Genomic DNA, 16,155 nt, shown 5'->3' with positions numbered 1-16,155 from the left:
GTCTCAATGCTAGTAGACAAATAGTTTTCCTTTGGGCAATTCACTAGTAGCTTGGGGATCACATGTCAAGATGGGGACGTACTAGGATGTAGCTGTAGTCAATAAATGATGGTAAACGATAAGCATGCCCCCCCCCCCCCCCCCCTTTTTTGCATTTTGTACAAAAGAGACAAAAGATTAATAATGCATGAAGCTTTCATTTTGCAAAAAATGTGCTTGCCTATGTGGTGCTTTGCTATTGTGACATTACACACTCTTGTTGTTTCAATCGTGGTGGGCTCATCTTTGAGGCTTAAGGACTTAAGGACTTCAAGTCCATGGTGAAGTTTGGATTTTAATAGCTATGTGTGTGAACGACATCCATCCAATTTGAAGATTGGAGGCAAGCAACTCTATGTACACCTAGAGGTGCTTCTTCCCTCGGTGTACATACAACAAGCTTTAGCATGCTTTCGCAAACGACTTGCACCTTTAGGCTCTGGACTTGCACCTTTAGGCTCTAGCTACAGTAAACAGTAGGCACTGGGTAAACAGTGATGGTAGTTTACCCAAGCAAGTGTGCACGTGGAGGTCCTGCAAACTTTGTACAATGAGCTTTTTTAGCATGATGTTGCAAAGCGACTTGGCTCAAGCCACGGTAAACAACGAGAGGCACAGGGTGCCGGAAGCACTGATGCGCGATGTTTGTTTCGGAATGCAAAGTGAGCAAGGGAGCTTGAGGTGAAAGGCGACTTGGTCGTCGTTGCTATAGCTTGCGCAATCGGGCACTGGGGCAAATGCCAGACACAGCGAGGGGAAAGCTAGGGTCAAGGGACTGAGGACCACGGCTCCACGGGACTTAAAGGGTAAATAACTTTAAAGGAGAACCGGTGGAAAAAGAGGCTTTAGGACGTGACGTGCCACCTTCGCCAAAAAGGCGCACGTGCTTTATTAAAAAGTACCCTCGCGCGCCTCGTGTTCCTACTATATAGTAAAGGGGCAACCGGCTGGGGCCCCCGCAACGGGGGGAGGCGGGCCCGGCCGGTCACCCACTTATTCAATTGGCTCCCATCAAAAGTACGGTAACTGGCAAAGCCGGTCCGCGGCGGTGACAGCTCAAAGGCGCACGTGTCTGAAACCGGTACGGATTCCACACCGGAAGACACCGGCCAATGAGTGGAGGGAGCAACGGGCGATAGACGGTCATCAGGTCGTCGTCTTCGACGATTTGTATATGTTGCTTCAGCAGCCTTTCACGGTTCCGCATTTTTGCTTTGTTTTTCTGTTTTTTCAGCTGCTTCTCTAGCTCGAGGTCTGGCTATGGCGGACTCCTCTATCCCTTGATCGAAATCTCCTCCTTCCACATCTTCTTCCTTGCCTCACTCAGCTCTCGACACTCCTCTCTTTAAAGATCGACCTTTCATCCTTTCCCTCTCTCCAATTGCCTTCCCTTTAGCCTCCCCCCCCCTTTAGCTTCGAAACACTCCTTCCATGTCTTTCGTCTAGTTCCCGCCCATCTCACCATCACCCCCCTTCACATGGCGAGAGAGCAGCACGTCGTCGCCAGGGACTTCCTCGGGCTTCGTAACTCTGGATGCAAATTGGAAAGAGAGAACTTGGGACTCCCTGAAATGAGCGCAGAGGATCGCCGGGGAAATCACTACTTTTCCGCCATGGCAGCGCTGGAGATTCCGCCTTCTCATCTGTTTCACGATGATTCGAATGGTGCCTCTTTCACCAGGCCGAGAACAGCGATCGATCAGAACACGATGAATTTCGTTTCAAAGGGCGAGTTTTCTTAACTTTTTTGGATAAATTACGGGATATGCTGCATAATCGCCTGAATGATATTACTTATCTAAGCAGCACGTGACGTCTTTTCTCTCACACGTTTACCGAAAGTTTTTGGGAATACATGTTTTCGGAACTGTCATTCAGTTGCTCTGTAGCTGGTGACTGTTTGAGGATCAAACGGTGTACGCGATCTTAGGGGATGATACCTCAGTAAGGATAGTGGCATATCTTAAAGCTTTGTGGGTCGTTTATTCCGCATATGAAAGCCAATTGGCTAGTTGTTTGGCTTTCCGACAGTAGCATTGCCAGTAGCACTTCCTTTGTACGTGTATAAGCTAAGCTTAGCATTGGTCACGTGCCAAGTAAGGGTAGTGCTGGTGGCTCAGGACCTGCTCTGGTCACTGGTGTCCCACAGCTTCACGTCAATGACTCAAACCAGAACGCACAGCCAGTAGATCCGCTTTTTCTGGTAATCCTTATTTGGTCATGCAAGTAGAATAAACCGTTTCCATTTTTTAATCATAGACTGAATTCGAGGTTGGATGAACTTTGTATTACGATTAGCTCCATTTGGATCGACGCATGGAAGGGAAGCGTAGTTCTGGCTTTTATTTTTCAGGATGCATGCTTTTCTGTAAAGCCATCGTAGGGTGTCTTTATGCGTCAGTGCCTTTCTTAGGTGGTGTTCATGTGGAGCCCACATATATGAGCCAGATCAGGGTCATAACGCCTGCTCAATGCTGGTTCATTTTAGGAGCGCTCTCTCCACCTTCCACCAGGATCTGTCTTCCTTAACAGGGAGCAGATATACTAAGGAGTGTGACATGCAGTTTTAAGCTTCTGGCAGCTTCAAACTTCTGGCATAGTATGATTTTTTCGTACAAGACTATAGTAATTGAATGGCTCACAGAAGGTACCAGTACATTTGGTGGTCCTTCTGGTCTTTATTACTCATTGACAGTTTTTTTCTTCTTTTTTTTGTCTTTAGAATGTTTGCACGTTCGTATTTTTTGTTTTTGTGAAGGATGTTACGTCGTCATGTTCATCTCGTTAGTGTGTTTGGATGTCAGCGACATATATCTGATATACAGCAAAGTGTGCATTCAATTGCTTTAGTCTAGGTTAAGGTGAGCTTCTATCTTTTCTAAAACCACATCTGTTAATAGCAGATCGAGGCAGAACATGAATGCTGAAGTAATTGTAAACCTCCAAGGCTCCTTGCCTGCTTGTAACGAATGGCACAATATTTGTACAAATCCCTGGAGAGACTGTGTGGACACTGGAAAGAACTTGTGTTGACTCAGTATCTGATCGTGCAAGTGGTATGCAGATTCCTTCAAAATGCAAAAATGTTAGCGTTTGGTTGGTGTCCTTTCAGGTATGAGGCGCCCTGTATGGAGTAAGGCTGTTACCATGCAGCAACTTCTCTCCCTCAGAAATTCGCAGGAAGAAAGATTTGCTGAGAAAAGTGCTCAGAATGATCCAGATCACCTAGGTTCCCATTTGCTGCATTCCACTCACATGCAGGATTTTTTCAATAACAACCAGGGACATGCATTATGCAGTCAGGTACTGAAAACTCCTGCTGAAATTGGGGTCACTGGTCATACTTTGTTATTGCTCTACTAGAGTGTTGAGGGCTTTGATATTCTGAAGAAGCATTGGGGTATAGTGAAAATTTGTGCTGAAATTGTCATTGCTGATATTTTCTATGACTTTTTTGGCTCAAACATAATGTTATGTTCATGCAGCAAAACTTTATTCTGGACCATCAGCTTTCAGGACACCATGGCAACAATGGAAATATGCAGATAAAGGACTTTGCAACTTATGAAAACCATGAAGCTGATAGTCAGTCTGTAGCACAGGGTAGGTGGCATGAAAATACTACAATGGACATGCCTGCCCAAGCGATTGAAGAGTGCTGCTGATCTGCTCACTTCACTACTGGTTTTGCAGGGATAGTGCCTAAAACTATGCTTTCTCTTTCTTCATCAAATTTGAAAGAGCGGATTTTGTCTGTTCCTGCTTTGAGAGCTCAAGCGGTGACAACAGTAGACAGTGATGTTTCATCATTGCTCCGGTCTGTTGGAAAAGTACCCTTAGGTTCATATTTTCCAGTTCCTTCGGTCAGTGGTTTCCCAGCTGGAACACAAACAAGGTACAATATACTGCTCAAATGGATTTCAGATCATTCGTTGATAGTAGTTCGGCCTTTATCTAAACTATATCCTTGGTCACAGGATGCTCTCATCTGATCCCTCAGGAAAGCAAAGCAGTGCACAACTTACTATATTCTATGCGGGCAATGTTAATGTGTATGACGAGATCTCTGTGGAGAAGGTAATATTTTTATAAAAATGTATTAGTGCATACTTTATGTGGGGTTTCTGGACTTTAAGGGGTCAAGTATAGAACGTCATGATTAGGACTTCCTTACATGGAGCTAAATCTGCAAGTGCAGTTGCAAGTTTTTAAACTACCTTCTAGGTCTTCAGGGCTATTGACATACTGGAACTTTTTTAATCTTTGTAGCCATTTGGAGTGTGCTCTTAAAAGCTTGGGCCCTGTGGTTGCTCAGGCGATGTTGTCTACTCCTTCAATTCCCTTGTAATGATTTTCAAACTTGATCCTTAGTCTGGTTTATGTGCGCATGCACGTGTTGCGAAGGAAGGGTGATGGGAGAGGATGGTCAAATAGAACCAAAGAGATAGGGAAACCAAGGAGGGCTTTGCTGGATTGCTTTAACTTAAATTTAAGAGATGGTTTTCCAGAAGAACTGAACACTAAATATGGGATCATTTGACTGGATCATTTGACTAGATTTCATAGAATCAGATGAACATCAATTATGATGTCTTTGGAAAAAGTTTAATGAATCAGATCCTGAGCCAACAAAATACATGGCTTGTGAGTGGATCAATATGACCCATGGCAGAATATGGGGCAGGGTGAAATAGACAGATGTACACAACCTCTATCATCCAAAAACTGTGAATCCTGATACCAAACGTATAAGTATGAGACCTGTTGTTTATCTCAGTCTTAGAGGCAGAATGATCATGTAAACATATGAGTGATAAGTCTACTTTGGCATTGTGCCGTACGTGCTTACGGTATATGTGCTAAGAGTTTACTCTTCCCGTCTATGATTTATCTGGCCTGCATGATTTGCTCTTGTTTATCTTTTGCAACTTTAAATTCTCTGCAAGTTTTGGCAACCTTGCCTCAGGCACACAGAGAGAGAGAGAGAGAGAGAGAGAGAGAGAGAGATGATGCGATATGATCGTATTAAAGTCCTGTGAAGACCCTTCAGACTGGTAACCACTATCAAAACGATAGTGGCTCGTAACATCCACAAGTCTCAGAAAATTTTATATATCGCTTGGTATGCTATGCTGCAAGCATGTATTTAGCTAACTGCTGTGCACTGTCGAGGACTTTGTTTCCGTATCATACGATTTCCTTTATGCAGGCACCTAGCTCCTGGGCCGGCATCCCCAGGAAGGTTTTCAGGATGGTGGCATTGCTGCTGTGATTTTCTCTGATGTGTGCATTTGCTCGGCAATGGAGGAGCGCGTGTTCCTCATTTTTGATCTCCCTTATGGGACAAATTTTATAGTCTTGCATTTTGGGGGGGTTCTAGGTCTTTGTCCACCTGTCCTTCCCCACCTCTAGTTCATGGGAGCTGGTCCTACTTTAGAGTTCAAATGCTGTTTGTACCATGATATGTCCTCCCCAAGATAAAAATCCTGTATTTCATACCTATCCATTTGATTGATGTTTTGTTCGTAGAAGTCCATTTTTGGCCCTAGTTTTTGTAGCATTTTCTGCATTACATTTTTAATTTCTGCTCCATCCTCTGGGACACTGGCAGCTGGTATTTCCCACTCTTCCATCCATTTAGCTCTTCTCTGTGCCACCCCTGTGGCCTTCATCACTGTGCGTGTGAACGACTTCTCAATCACATACCCAGTCTACGCGGACATTAGAGTGCACTTTCCAGCATTGATTACCCAATGTACCAATCTATCCCAACTTCTTGAGGTCAGCCATAGAAATCCTCATCTCCTAGGTGCCTTTTTATGTCTTCTATTTGAGCATAGATGAGAAATTGTGACAAAATGCACAAAACCCGACCCCTCTGATCCCTCAGAGGAGACAAATGTAATGTTCTTGCTAGGTCACATAGGTCACGTCTCATTGGCCTTCCAAGGACGTACGGTGATGGATGCAACTAGGATCCCATCTTCAATGTCATGACCTTCACATAATGTTCATAGTTGATTGTTTCTTTCTAGACCACTCATGCCCCAGTTTGAATGGCCAAATCATGGGAGAGAGAGTGAAGATTTGTGATAGCTCACCTTGTCTTGGGTGGCATGGGAATGACAATATGTGGTTGGGTGCGGTGCGCCCTGATGTTGCTTTATATGTTTCCCAACACGCTGGATTGATGCAAGTGCAATAATACTTTAGTTTGTTATTCTTGGCAATCTCTTACCATTTTATCTTTAGCACGTCCACAATATATGACTCAATATCCACAATTAGCATATCGTCTGATGGAAAATCTAGTAGTTTCTCCACATTCCATCTCCTGAACCTTTTTCGGATTCTTGTGCCTGACTAGAAGAGAGAATCTTGCTTTCGTTTGTCTTTTGTACTTTGCCAAGCGTACAGTGGTAGATGATGCATGTCCGTTGTCTTATCTTCCCCACATATTTGTACACCCTCATGATGGCTTCCATCTCAATGGGTTGCATGCCAGTTAAATGTATGTAGATTAATCTTGTTGATTCTCTGCAGGCTCAAGAAATTATGCATTTTGCTGGGAGTGGGAGTTCAAGGCCAATGAATGGCTTACATTCACCTGCAGGCCAATATGCTCCATGTGGATTGTTGAATGCTATCATCTCTCAGAGTATGGCAGGCTCACCACAGCATGGCCAAAATGTATCTGTCACTCCACCAGAAAAATTGCAGCAAAATATTGCAGGCAGTCAACCTGCAGCTGTTGAAGTCAGTCAATGCCCTCCACCTGCTAACAAAATGCCTGAATGTTTGAAGCCAGATACGCCTTCCTCAGCATCGAGCTCACTGCCTGCAGTTCCTAGACGTATGAACTCTTGACTGAATATTTCCATTGAATTGTTGAAAGAATGAAACTATATATGAGGTACTGAAGCTCTTTTCCTTTGTGCCTATAGCTTTACCTCAGGCAAGGAAGGCATCATTGGCCCGTTTTCTTGAAAGGCGCAGGGAAAGGTGTGTTCATATGTCCTAAAGGATTCTCCCCTCATTCCTTACAATGAGTCTAGACAATGAGCACAGTCAGCAATAGCTTAGTAGTTGCTTATTTTAGGCTTTATCTTGATAAGATAGGTACAACTTGACACTGCTGATGGCTTGTTGGTAGTCTCATTTCTGAGCCAGCTTTTTGTTTGGATGTCAGGGTACAATCAAAGTCTCCATTTTTTTTAAAGAAACAGTCCCTAGAGCAATCGATAATTCCAGGCGAGAGATTCTCAAGTTCAAATTATGGTGCTGTGCCTTACACACGACACGAAGAGTGTGCTGATAACAAGACAATGTCCATGGCTTGTGGCATGGAAGAGATGATGGGAACATTTGAGTATGCATCTACTTGTGATATGCTTTCAAACACTGAACTTAGTGCAGCTGAAAGTCAGGTTGCTGCAGAAGGTGAGACAACAGTTTCCAGCATGGGCTGATCCATCCATTGGCACACTCGTGGTTAGGGTTGACAAATCTGTCATAGCTGCTTTTTGAAGGTGGTCTATAACACTTTATGATACTTTTTCGTTGAAATTGTTTGTTTTACAGCTATATACGCTTCCAGTTTTCGTTTTGTTTTGAGACGAATTATTTTTAGAGATAAATATTGGAATATAATCATTGGAGATACAAATGCAACAATATAGAAAAGTGTCTCCATTATGTAGGAGAGAAGATGAAACAGAGGTGTAAAGATCATATTTCTTTCCAATTCAGATGAGTGGCAATAGATGTTTTGCTTTGTGAGTTTAAGGTACCACAATTTTATCTTGTACATATTTACTGTATTGATTCTTTTAAGCGTGCACTCACTAGATATGTGAGCTTCACACGCTCCAAACATTTCTATCTACTAGGACCTATTTCTATTTTTTCCTCCACATGTGTCATATCATGGATTGATATCATGTGTCATAAAGAATGGCTGCTTCTCCTTGCATTTGTACTGCAGGTACTCAATTCCTCTATTTTCAGAAGTTCATTTTCACCAAACACAAGGTTGTTCATAATTAACACTTTCACGAAACATGACTACACACAATGTTGGATATAATAGACACTTTCTCAATCAGTTCTTCAATTTAGAGTAACACCTAGGCACTATATTGTACTCAAAATAGCTCTAAATGCAAATGCACACACTTCCTAGAAAACTCACGATTGTCTTGGTCAAGTGTTTCTCAAGAGAGATTTTTGCAGTGTCAATCGCAACTCTTGAAAGTTGATGCTGTTGAAGCTAGCTGAAAGAGGCAATGTAAGAGGGAGAGTCAGTGGCCCACCACTCGCACTGCAATTTCCTTTAGAGGAAAAACAAGCGACATGCAATTCTCAAAGCTTCTCAAGCTGAGGGAGACGATAAGCAAACTAGTTCCATGAAACATAACATAACATAGATGTGTGAGAAGTGCAGCGGTGCTGAGCAAAAATAGAGAGAAGACAGCAAACACTCAGAGTAAAACTGAAAACAAGAGAGCCAAGAGAGACTTGCACAAGGATCTCAGGGAAAACTCCTCAACTGTTGGGGAAATCCTCTGCTAAACTGAGGGGTGGTGATTGCTGAGATGGAGAAAATGGGGGGAAGAAGAACCCTATATATAGGCTCCCCCCCCCAGCCCTAGGCAACCGACTAGGCTGGAGCTGACTAGGAGGGTAGGGGGCAGCTGACTAGGCTGGTAGGTGCAGCCGACTAGGGGCTAGGGGCTACAAATGGCCCCCAACCAGGGTGCCTACTAGGTGCCATGATGGCAGCCTAGTGGCAGCCTAGTGGCAGCACTAGGTAGGCCCCAGCACAAGGCCACAACAGGCCCAAACCTGCCCCATGCCTCCTCCATGTTGTCGTGGACTGGGCAGCATCCATGTCTCTCTCTCTCTCTCTCTCTCTCTACGACAACTGGCAGCATCCATGTCTCTCTCTCTCTCTCTCTCTCTCTCTCTCTATGTGTCTCCTTGAAGAACATGGACCCTTAGAAGAACCGGTACCCTTGTTGACCCAATAAGGGCACTTCCTCTAGTAATGGCCTTTCTCGCCATCGTGATTACATAATCGCTCCGCCTTAAGTGCCTCCTCCTTTGCTTTTGGTCATCGTATCAGGGGTTTGACGACCTTGATTCTTTCCTGGCTGTCAAGCTGCCAGAGCATCGGAGTCACTGCTAGGGGAGGAACTTTGAAATCGCTCCTCTTGATCCAGCACCATAGGCACCAGTTCTTCCCAAGTGAGAGTACTCATCTTGCCACTAGTGATCAATGAAGAAGAAAAAGTAGAGTACTCGGAAGTGAGATGAGAAAGCAAAGTAATGGCCATATCTTCAGATGATATCTCCTTCCGGGCTTGAAGTATCTCTTGTTGAAATTCTTGAAGCTTATTGATATGTTCCTGCATAGAGGAAGACTTAGTAGGATTTAACATCCTCATTTGAACCTCAAGAGAGATCCTCTTTATAGGGAAAGTCTTGTTACATAGGGAGGCTAGATGCTCTCGAATACTCTTGGCTGCTGTCATGTGCTTTACATGATTAATAATTGGAGTACAGTTCAGGAAGATGAACGAACATACCCTTGCATTGACGCGGTCCCAAATTTGAGCCAGATTCTTGGCTTCCTTTTGATCCACAATACCTAAACTTTCGTCAAAGAGATCTAGCCTTTTGACACCTACCAAAATGAAGTCCACTAGGTCATAGGACTGCAATACCAACTCCATCATGACACGCCAAACACCATAATTGTTCCCGTCCAGTTGATGGTTGACAAGGAACGTGAGTAAAACGGGAATCTTCACCTTGTTTTCTATCAGCTCTTGCATTGGGGTAAAAATGGAAAGAACGGGGAGGATCGTCGGAGGAGGGTAGAAGGAGTGTGAAGGAAGAAAGAGAGGAGAAAGGATAGAAGACAAGGCTCAGAGGATTCTTCCTTCGACCTCCTAGAAGCTGGCCTTCACACAATCCACTCCTTTGATATGAAAACACCCTTCAAAGTATATACCCTTCTTTGGACTCCAAAAGACGGCCGCTACCTTCTCAACCTCCACTTTGATCGACTAGGGACTAGGTGCCATAAAAGACCCCCAACTAGGGTGCCCACTAGGTGGCCATGATGACAGCCTAGTAGCATCACTAGGTAGGCCCCAGCACAAGCCCACAACAAGCCCAAACCTGCCCCATGCCTCCTCCATGTTATCGTGGACTGGGCAGCATTCATCTCTCTCTCTCTCTACCTCTCTCGGGTGGGCAAACCCACAAAGTTTAACATGGCCCTCACTTTCCTCACATGGGCAGTTAGACCCACAAGCAAGGCCCTCACTCAATGAACTTGGAGATGACATCTCTAACAAGATGAGCACGTATGAAGCTTAGAAATGTGAAACACATGTCCAAACAAATAGCACTTCCAAGTAGCTAAATAGCAATGATTTCTATCTAACTAGCATTGTTATACAACTAGCTAGCAGTTGTAGATTCAAACAAATAGTAGTTCTAGGTAGACATTCTATCCAACTAACTAGCATTGCTACATAGGTAGCTAGCATTTCTTGCTACATACGAGTGCTAGATTGCCATATAGCTAGCTAGTAGTGCTGGTTACTTGACTAGTAGCTTAGTAGCAATGCTAGTTAGCTATATACGACTTTTGCTAGATTGCATACAATGGGAATCTTATAGTTTTTCTTGTGCACAAAAATTTAACTAAGCCCTAAGTAATAATTTTGCAAGCCATTGCATTTGATTACACAATATGAACATCATAGCACACATGGCCATCCTAGATCAGCAACAATAAGTATATCTTGAACATGAAAGGTGACATATTGCTATACAAAAGGACTACATCGTTCATGAGGATGCAATGATTACTGCCATTAGGAAAAAAGGGAGCTCATTTTGGGGCCTTTTAGAAGAGAGAGAAAATAGGCTCTCAACCAATCAGGAGTGGGCCAACGTAACGTTGAAAATTCAACAAAAGAAGATGAAAATAAGAAAAAGTAATAGTACTATATGTTCATAGAAGCATGTCACATTAATGAGGTGATCTAATTTGAATCTTTTAAAAATTTATTTTCTGTGCAGAATTTGGTGATTCTGACACCGCAGACGCGTCCGGAACGGCCCAAAACCCCCGGAACAGCACTGGAAACGCTGGAATCGGACATCCGGAGGCCCGGAAACGGCCAAAAAAGGTCGAAAAGTGGGATTTGCAGCAAAACGCGATTTGGCACCTTTGGAAATTTCTGGGGTTTTGGGCCGTTCCGGATGCGTTTGCAGTGTCAGAATCACCAAATTCTGCACAGAAAAGTGTTGCTCTTATATGAACATTGAATGTAAAGCATGTGAAAGAATATATTTATTCCTTTTCACACTGACATTTCTCACGCAAGTATCCATATTTTCTTGCTTTTATAGAGAGAGAAAAGAGAAAATAGTGAATTTCTTACAGGGCCCCAAAATGAGCTCCCTTTTTTCCTAATGCATAGTTGATTCTATCTATACTACACAATATAAATTATAGCACCTTAGAGGCCCTAGGCTTGGGGTTATTATTAGCAGTAGTGATTGTAACCTTCGTTTGTCCCTTACTAAATGGTGGCCCAATGACTTGCATTTGTAAAGACACGATGCTTTCACACTTGGGCCCTTTCTTACAGGTGCAAAAAGAATAAGTACAGTTCTCAACATGCATGCATTGCTCCTTGGTATGGCCTTTCTTTTATATCTTGCAAGGCCCCTCTAAAGAAACCAACATGCAATCATCATCATTAGATGGGAAGCGTAGGAATCTCCAACTCTTTGGTTGCTTCTTTACTCTTATCAGGTGGTTGACATGCATAGCACCCTACACCTCTATGACTGTGTAGGTTGCATTTATTTAACCAAAAAATCAAAAATTGAGTTCAAATTTGTGAATTTCAGAATATGCGAATCATGAATAGGGTCACGTTATTTCGTACTAAATATTATTCGTACGAAGAATGAAATATTCCTTCTATGAAAAACTTGTCTTATATTTCACACCTTCAGCTACAATAGTTTGCTTGCATGCTTTTCTGCCTACTTCAATGCCCTCTTGTGTTTTTGGCTTTTTGACTTTCGTATTTCTTTGTTTTTCCCGTGCATCTAAACATTATTTCCTTTGAGCAACGATGAAGTAACTACATATCAAGAGTAGTGTGAACTAATATGAGTATCTTTTGCATGTGCATGATTGGTCGTGTTTTTGTTTTTGAGTCACTTTATGTCTAAGCATCTTACCCTTTTGAGTGTAGTTTAAGCTATCACTCATTCTATGATCCTAGGGGTTTAGTGTTTGGATTTAAGATTTGTTTCTCTTTAATGTGAATTATTTACCCTTTTGAGTGTAGTTTGAGCTATCACTCACTCTATGATCATAGGGGTTTAGTGTTTGGATTTAAGATTTGTTTCTCATTAACATGATTTACCCTTTTGAGTGTAGTTTGAGCTATTACTCATTCTATGCTCCTAAGGTTTAGTGTTACGATTTAGATTTGTTTCTAATTAACAAGATTTGCATCTAGCACTTTTTCTTTGAGTAGAATTCTGTGCTTCTTAGCTATCATGTTTGGAAGTAATAGTATAAATTTTTTACCAAAAATTTATAATGTGACCTACTTTCTAGCATCTTAGTCTTTGTGTTAGCATAAGGTTTCATTCATACTGTGCTTCTTTGATATTGTGATGAGGCATTAGTTTTCTACTCATGTTTAATGCAATAATATATTATTGACAGATAAGTATCACCTTGTAGTTCTGTATGTACCTATGCCTATGTGCAATCTGAGATTTTTATGCTCTTCGTTGGTGAAAGGCTACACTTTTGCAAGGAAACGAAACTTTAACTTGGTTACGAGTTCCTGCTACAATGCAGTGATGCATAAGAATATAGTGGTCTGTAAGGAAAGCACTAAACCCTTACAGATACTACAAGCTCAATGTACAGACCATACTTGACCTCTTCTCGATCCCCTTTGCAAATAATATTTTGGACCAAGTAGTCAGATACGAATTGTACTCATTCATGGATGCTACAGTGGGTTTCAACTAAGCATATGAATGCATTCATCAGCGAGTAGAGAGCCTATGCATGCAATGTCATGCCATTTGGCTTGACCATGTGCCCTCCATGTTATTCCCCTCCCTTTTGCATGGACTATAGCTTGGAATTCATCATGCCTTTAGAGTTAGCTTAAGGATTGCAGTAGTCTAGGCCCAAATGCGAGAACTTGAGTCCATTCAATGGAATCTCTATTAATTATCAAAGCTCAACAAGGAGTTTGAGCAGGCTAGAAGGAAAGCTTAACACAAATCATAGATGTTCCTGACCTATTTACTTTTTTTAAAGAGGGCTCGATGCATAGTAAGTTCAAGGAATTTGGGAAACCCCATAGCAATGGCCATAAACCACATGCTTCAACATTGGGAACCCTCACAAGTTGCCCACTCCGATGACTCAAAGTCGAGCCACGAGAAGCAAAGCTAAAAAATCGGGTGATTGAGTTAGTAGAAGAGATGCATGATCTACGCACGAAGAGTTTGACTCATATCGAGCTCAACGAATAGAATTATATGTCCAACATGCTGATTCAAGATTCAAAGGAGCCATGGTCGAGAATCAGAGGCAAAACCTTGAGGTCAAAGGTCACATGCAAGGCGGAAAACAAAAACCTCGAGGTTGAGACAACAATAAGATTTGCATTTGTAGATGTAACCACTTTGCTAGATGCTCTCTCACCATGGGCACATAATCAAGTTTTTAGCTCCATCCAATAGGTTGGTGGAGTTGAGTGGCACCCATTTGCTTAATGGAATCCTACTCAAAGACTGTTTGCTGCTTGACCGTGCATATTGTACTGCATAGGTAGGCAAGGGTAGGTAGTCGACCAGTGGTAAGCAATCACAAGCTGCCACCTGTGTGTGAAGATGCATTACCATGAACCTAGATTGCTATTGGACCATGTGCTTGGCTTTTAGATAAGGTCCATGAGCCACTAATTCCATTTGCAACAACTAATAGGCAACATGAATACTCAATTGCAATCTCTCGCACACATGTGCATGGTTTATCTGCATGTAGCTAAAGAAACTCTAAGCTAAGGGAGCCATGAAGACAATGCAGCTTGCCAAGATCCATGACATACTTGAGACCTAAATGACTGTCATGAAGCCATCCGGTCACAAAGACTCATTTTGGCACAATGAAGGTCATGACACCCCTTAATCCAACTCTAAAAGGCCCAAAGAATTAGGACCAATGGTAGCATATAAATTGTCCAAGTAGTACCATGAATCTTACCATTAGAATTGGAGACCAATGGCCTAGCATGTGTAGATTTGAGGGTAGGAAGATGTGCATGTCCCACCCCACAAATGCTATCCAAAGGAGACTAGGCCTAGGAGACTCTGTGTTGAGTAGACTAAGTAGATTCGATAGCAACAACTATGATCTGAAGCCTTGAAGGAACTACAAGCTATGAAGAGAAAAGGTAGCAGGAGAATGTTAAGATTCTCCACAGCTACAAAAGGCACGAGATCTACCTGGATGTATAATGACAAGAGGCATCCCTCAAGGAATGCTCTAAAATGTAATCACAAAATGTGGGATACACTACACATCAGTCTAGTGGTGATTGTTGTGGGAGGAGAATGCACACCCCTTGTTGCTTAGTAGGCCCTTGCTCAAGAGCACTAAAGTGTTGCATGATTGGGTCACAAAGATGATGGCAATGATGTTTGTTCCACAAGGATACGTAAGTAAAGATACCCACCAACCCAAGACAAGATCCAAGAAGGTGTAGGACTCAAGAACTAAAAGTTCATCATCAACTTCCCCAAGATGTGGAAACTAGATTTATGGAAATGAACATTAGACCAATTAAAGAGATTGACCTATTCTAAGTAGTGATAGCAGTGCTCAATGAAAATATGCAGGTCGAGCAAATCATATAGAAACTTGCACCCATAGGACTTTTTGGAAGACAAAGAGGGTGAAAGGTAGAAAAAGGAACCCCCAAGTACAATGAGGAAGATCGATATAGAAAACCTCATACCCAAGCCCACACAAGATCTTAACATGGAAACAAAAGAGGCACCTTGACCAATCAAAATTAGCCAAGTGGTGACACCCTTCCAGTTGCAAGAAATTAAGACTTTGTTCATGGAATACAAGGATGTGTTTGCATGGAGTTACACAAATATGAGAGATGCTCCCCCTACCATTTACCAACATACAATCCCTATATGGTCCCTGTGCCAAGCTGGTATGCCAATGGCATTATTGGAGGAACCCAAAGTTTGCTAAGTAGTAAAAGCTAAGCTTGACCAAATTAGAGCGGGTTCATCTATGTGATTGATGGAAGTGGTAGAATGTTGTTTTGTGGTCAGTTCCAACCTGTCTTTTTGTTCATTATTGTTCCAATCCGTCCTATTATGCCTTAGGTGCTCTAGACAAGAGGCTATGTACCTTTGTCATTATCCATTCTTCTTCAATAAAGTGTGGTGATTCTTGATGATCGTCATCTTCTTTCTCAATATCGTGATCTCCATCTTCCTCTCGTACTTTCTACTTGTAGCTGCTTGTCCTCTTCTTTCTATTTGAGTAGTGCTTTACATGTGCTTTTCAGTGCTATGACAATGCTTTAGTGGTGCTTTGTCACTGCTTGCTTTTGTGATTGGTTTGGTAATGTTTTAGCAAAGCTCTATATGTGGTTTGGCATGTTATTTGCATGTGCTTTTGACTTCTTAGATTCAGCTAAGAATTGCTTAGTGATATGCTCATGTGGTTGCTAATCTTTCAGTTGCATGTTTGCACTCCTTTACCATGCTCTAGTGTTTGCATAGAACCTGCACATCCTCCTCTACAACCAAGGTGAATTAATGGAAGTAAGTTGCAAATACCAATTTCACCATAGCACATGTGTTTTGACACCAAGACCACACTATGCACCCAACATGACTACCTAGGGATGTGTCTCACTCGCTATTCTTTTTTTGGCAGTCCCACTATAAACACTAAGTGTTGATGGCAAAATTCTCCCCTCGTGGTTCCATACACGCTTATGACTATGACTATGCAAT

At 42.4% G+C, this 16,155-nt stretch overlaps 1 protein-coding gene across 1 annotated transcript; it reads left to right on the top strand.

Annotated features, from left to right (window-relative positions):
* Positions 1 to 1,236: 1,236 nt before the first annotated feature.
* LOC147883370 (uncharacterized) lies at positions 1,237 to 7,872 on the top strand. The gene is made up of 8 exons (XM_087399412.1): positions 1,237 to 1,767; positions 3,152 to 3,342; positions 3,525 to 3,642; positions 3,733 to 3,934; positions 4,017 to 4,116; positions 6,583 to 6,892; positions 6,984 to 7,041; positions 7,229 to 7,872. The coding sequence occupies exons 1-8, from the start codon at positions 1,518 to 1,520 to the stop codon at positions 7,506 to 7,508; spliced, it is 1,509 nt and encodes a 502-aa protein (XP_087255538.1). The 5' UTR covers positions 1,237 to 1,517; the 3' UTR covers positions 7,509 to 7,872.
* The last annotated feature ends 8,283 nt before the right edge of the window (positions 7,873 to 16,155 follow it).

The sequence above is a fragment of the Dipteris shenzhenensis genome, chromosome 28, assembly GCF_047967505.1.
Source record: "Dipteris shenzhenensis isolate YYH24624 ecotype China chromosome 28, Dip_SZ_1.0, whole genome shotgun sequence".
Classification (NCBI taxonomy): domain Eukaryota; kingdom Viridiplantae; phylum Streptophyta; class Polypodiopsida; order Gleicheniales; family Dipteridaceae; genus Dipteris; species Dipteris shenzhenensis.
The sequence above is the reverse complement of the archived record's forward strand: the minus strand, read 5'-3'. Positions and strand labels throughout refer to the sequence as shown.

What these genes read in the sequence shown, in the direction of transcription:
- LOC147883370 (XM_087399412.1), top strand. Translation starts at nt 1,518, where the DNA reads ATGGCGAGAGAGCAGCACGTCGTCGCCAGGGACTTCCTCGGGCTTCGT. An exon ending in GATGAATTTCGTTTCAAAGG is followed by an intron (nt 1,768 to 3,151) that starts GCGAGTTTTCTT and finishes GTGTCCTTTCAG; the next exon opens with GTATGAGGCGCCCTGTATGG. An exon ending in CCAGCTGGAACACAAACAAG is followed by an intron (nt 3,935 to 4,016) that starts GTACAATATACT and finishes CCTTGGTCACAG; the next exon opens with GATGCTCTCATCTGATCCCT.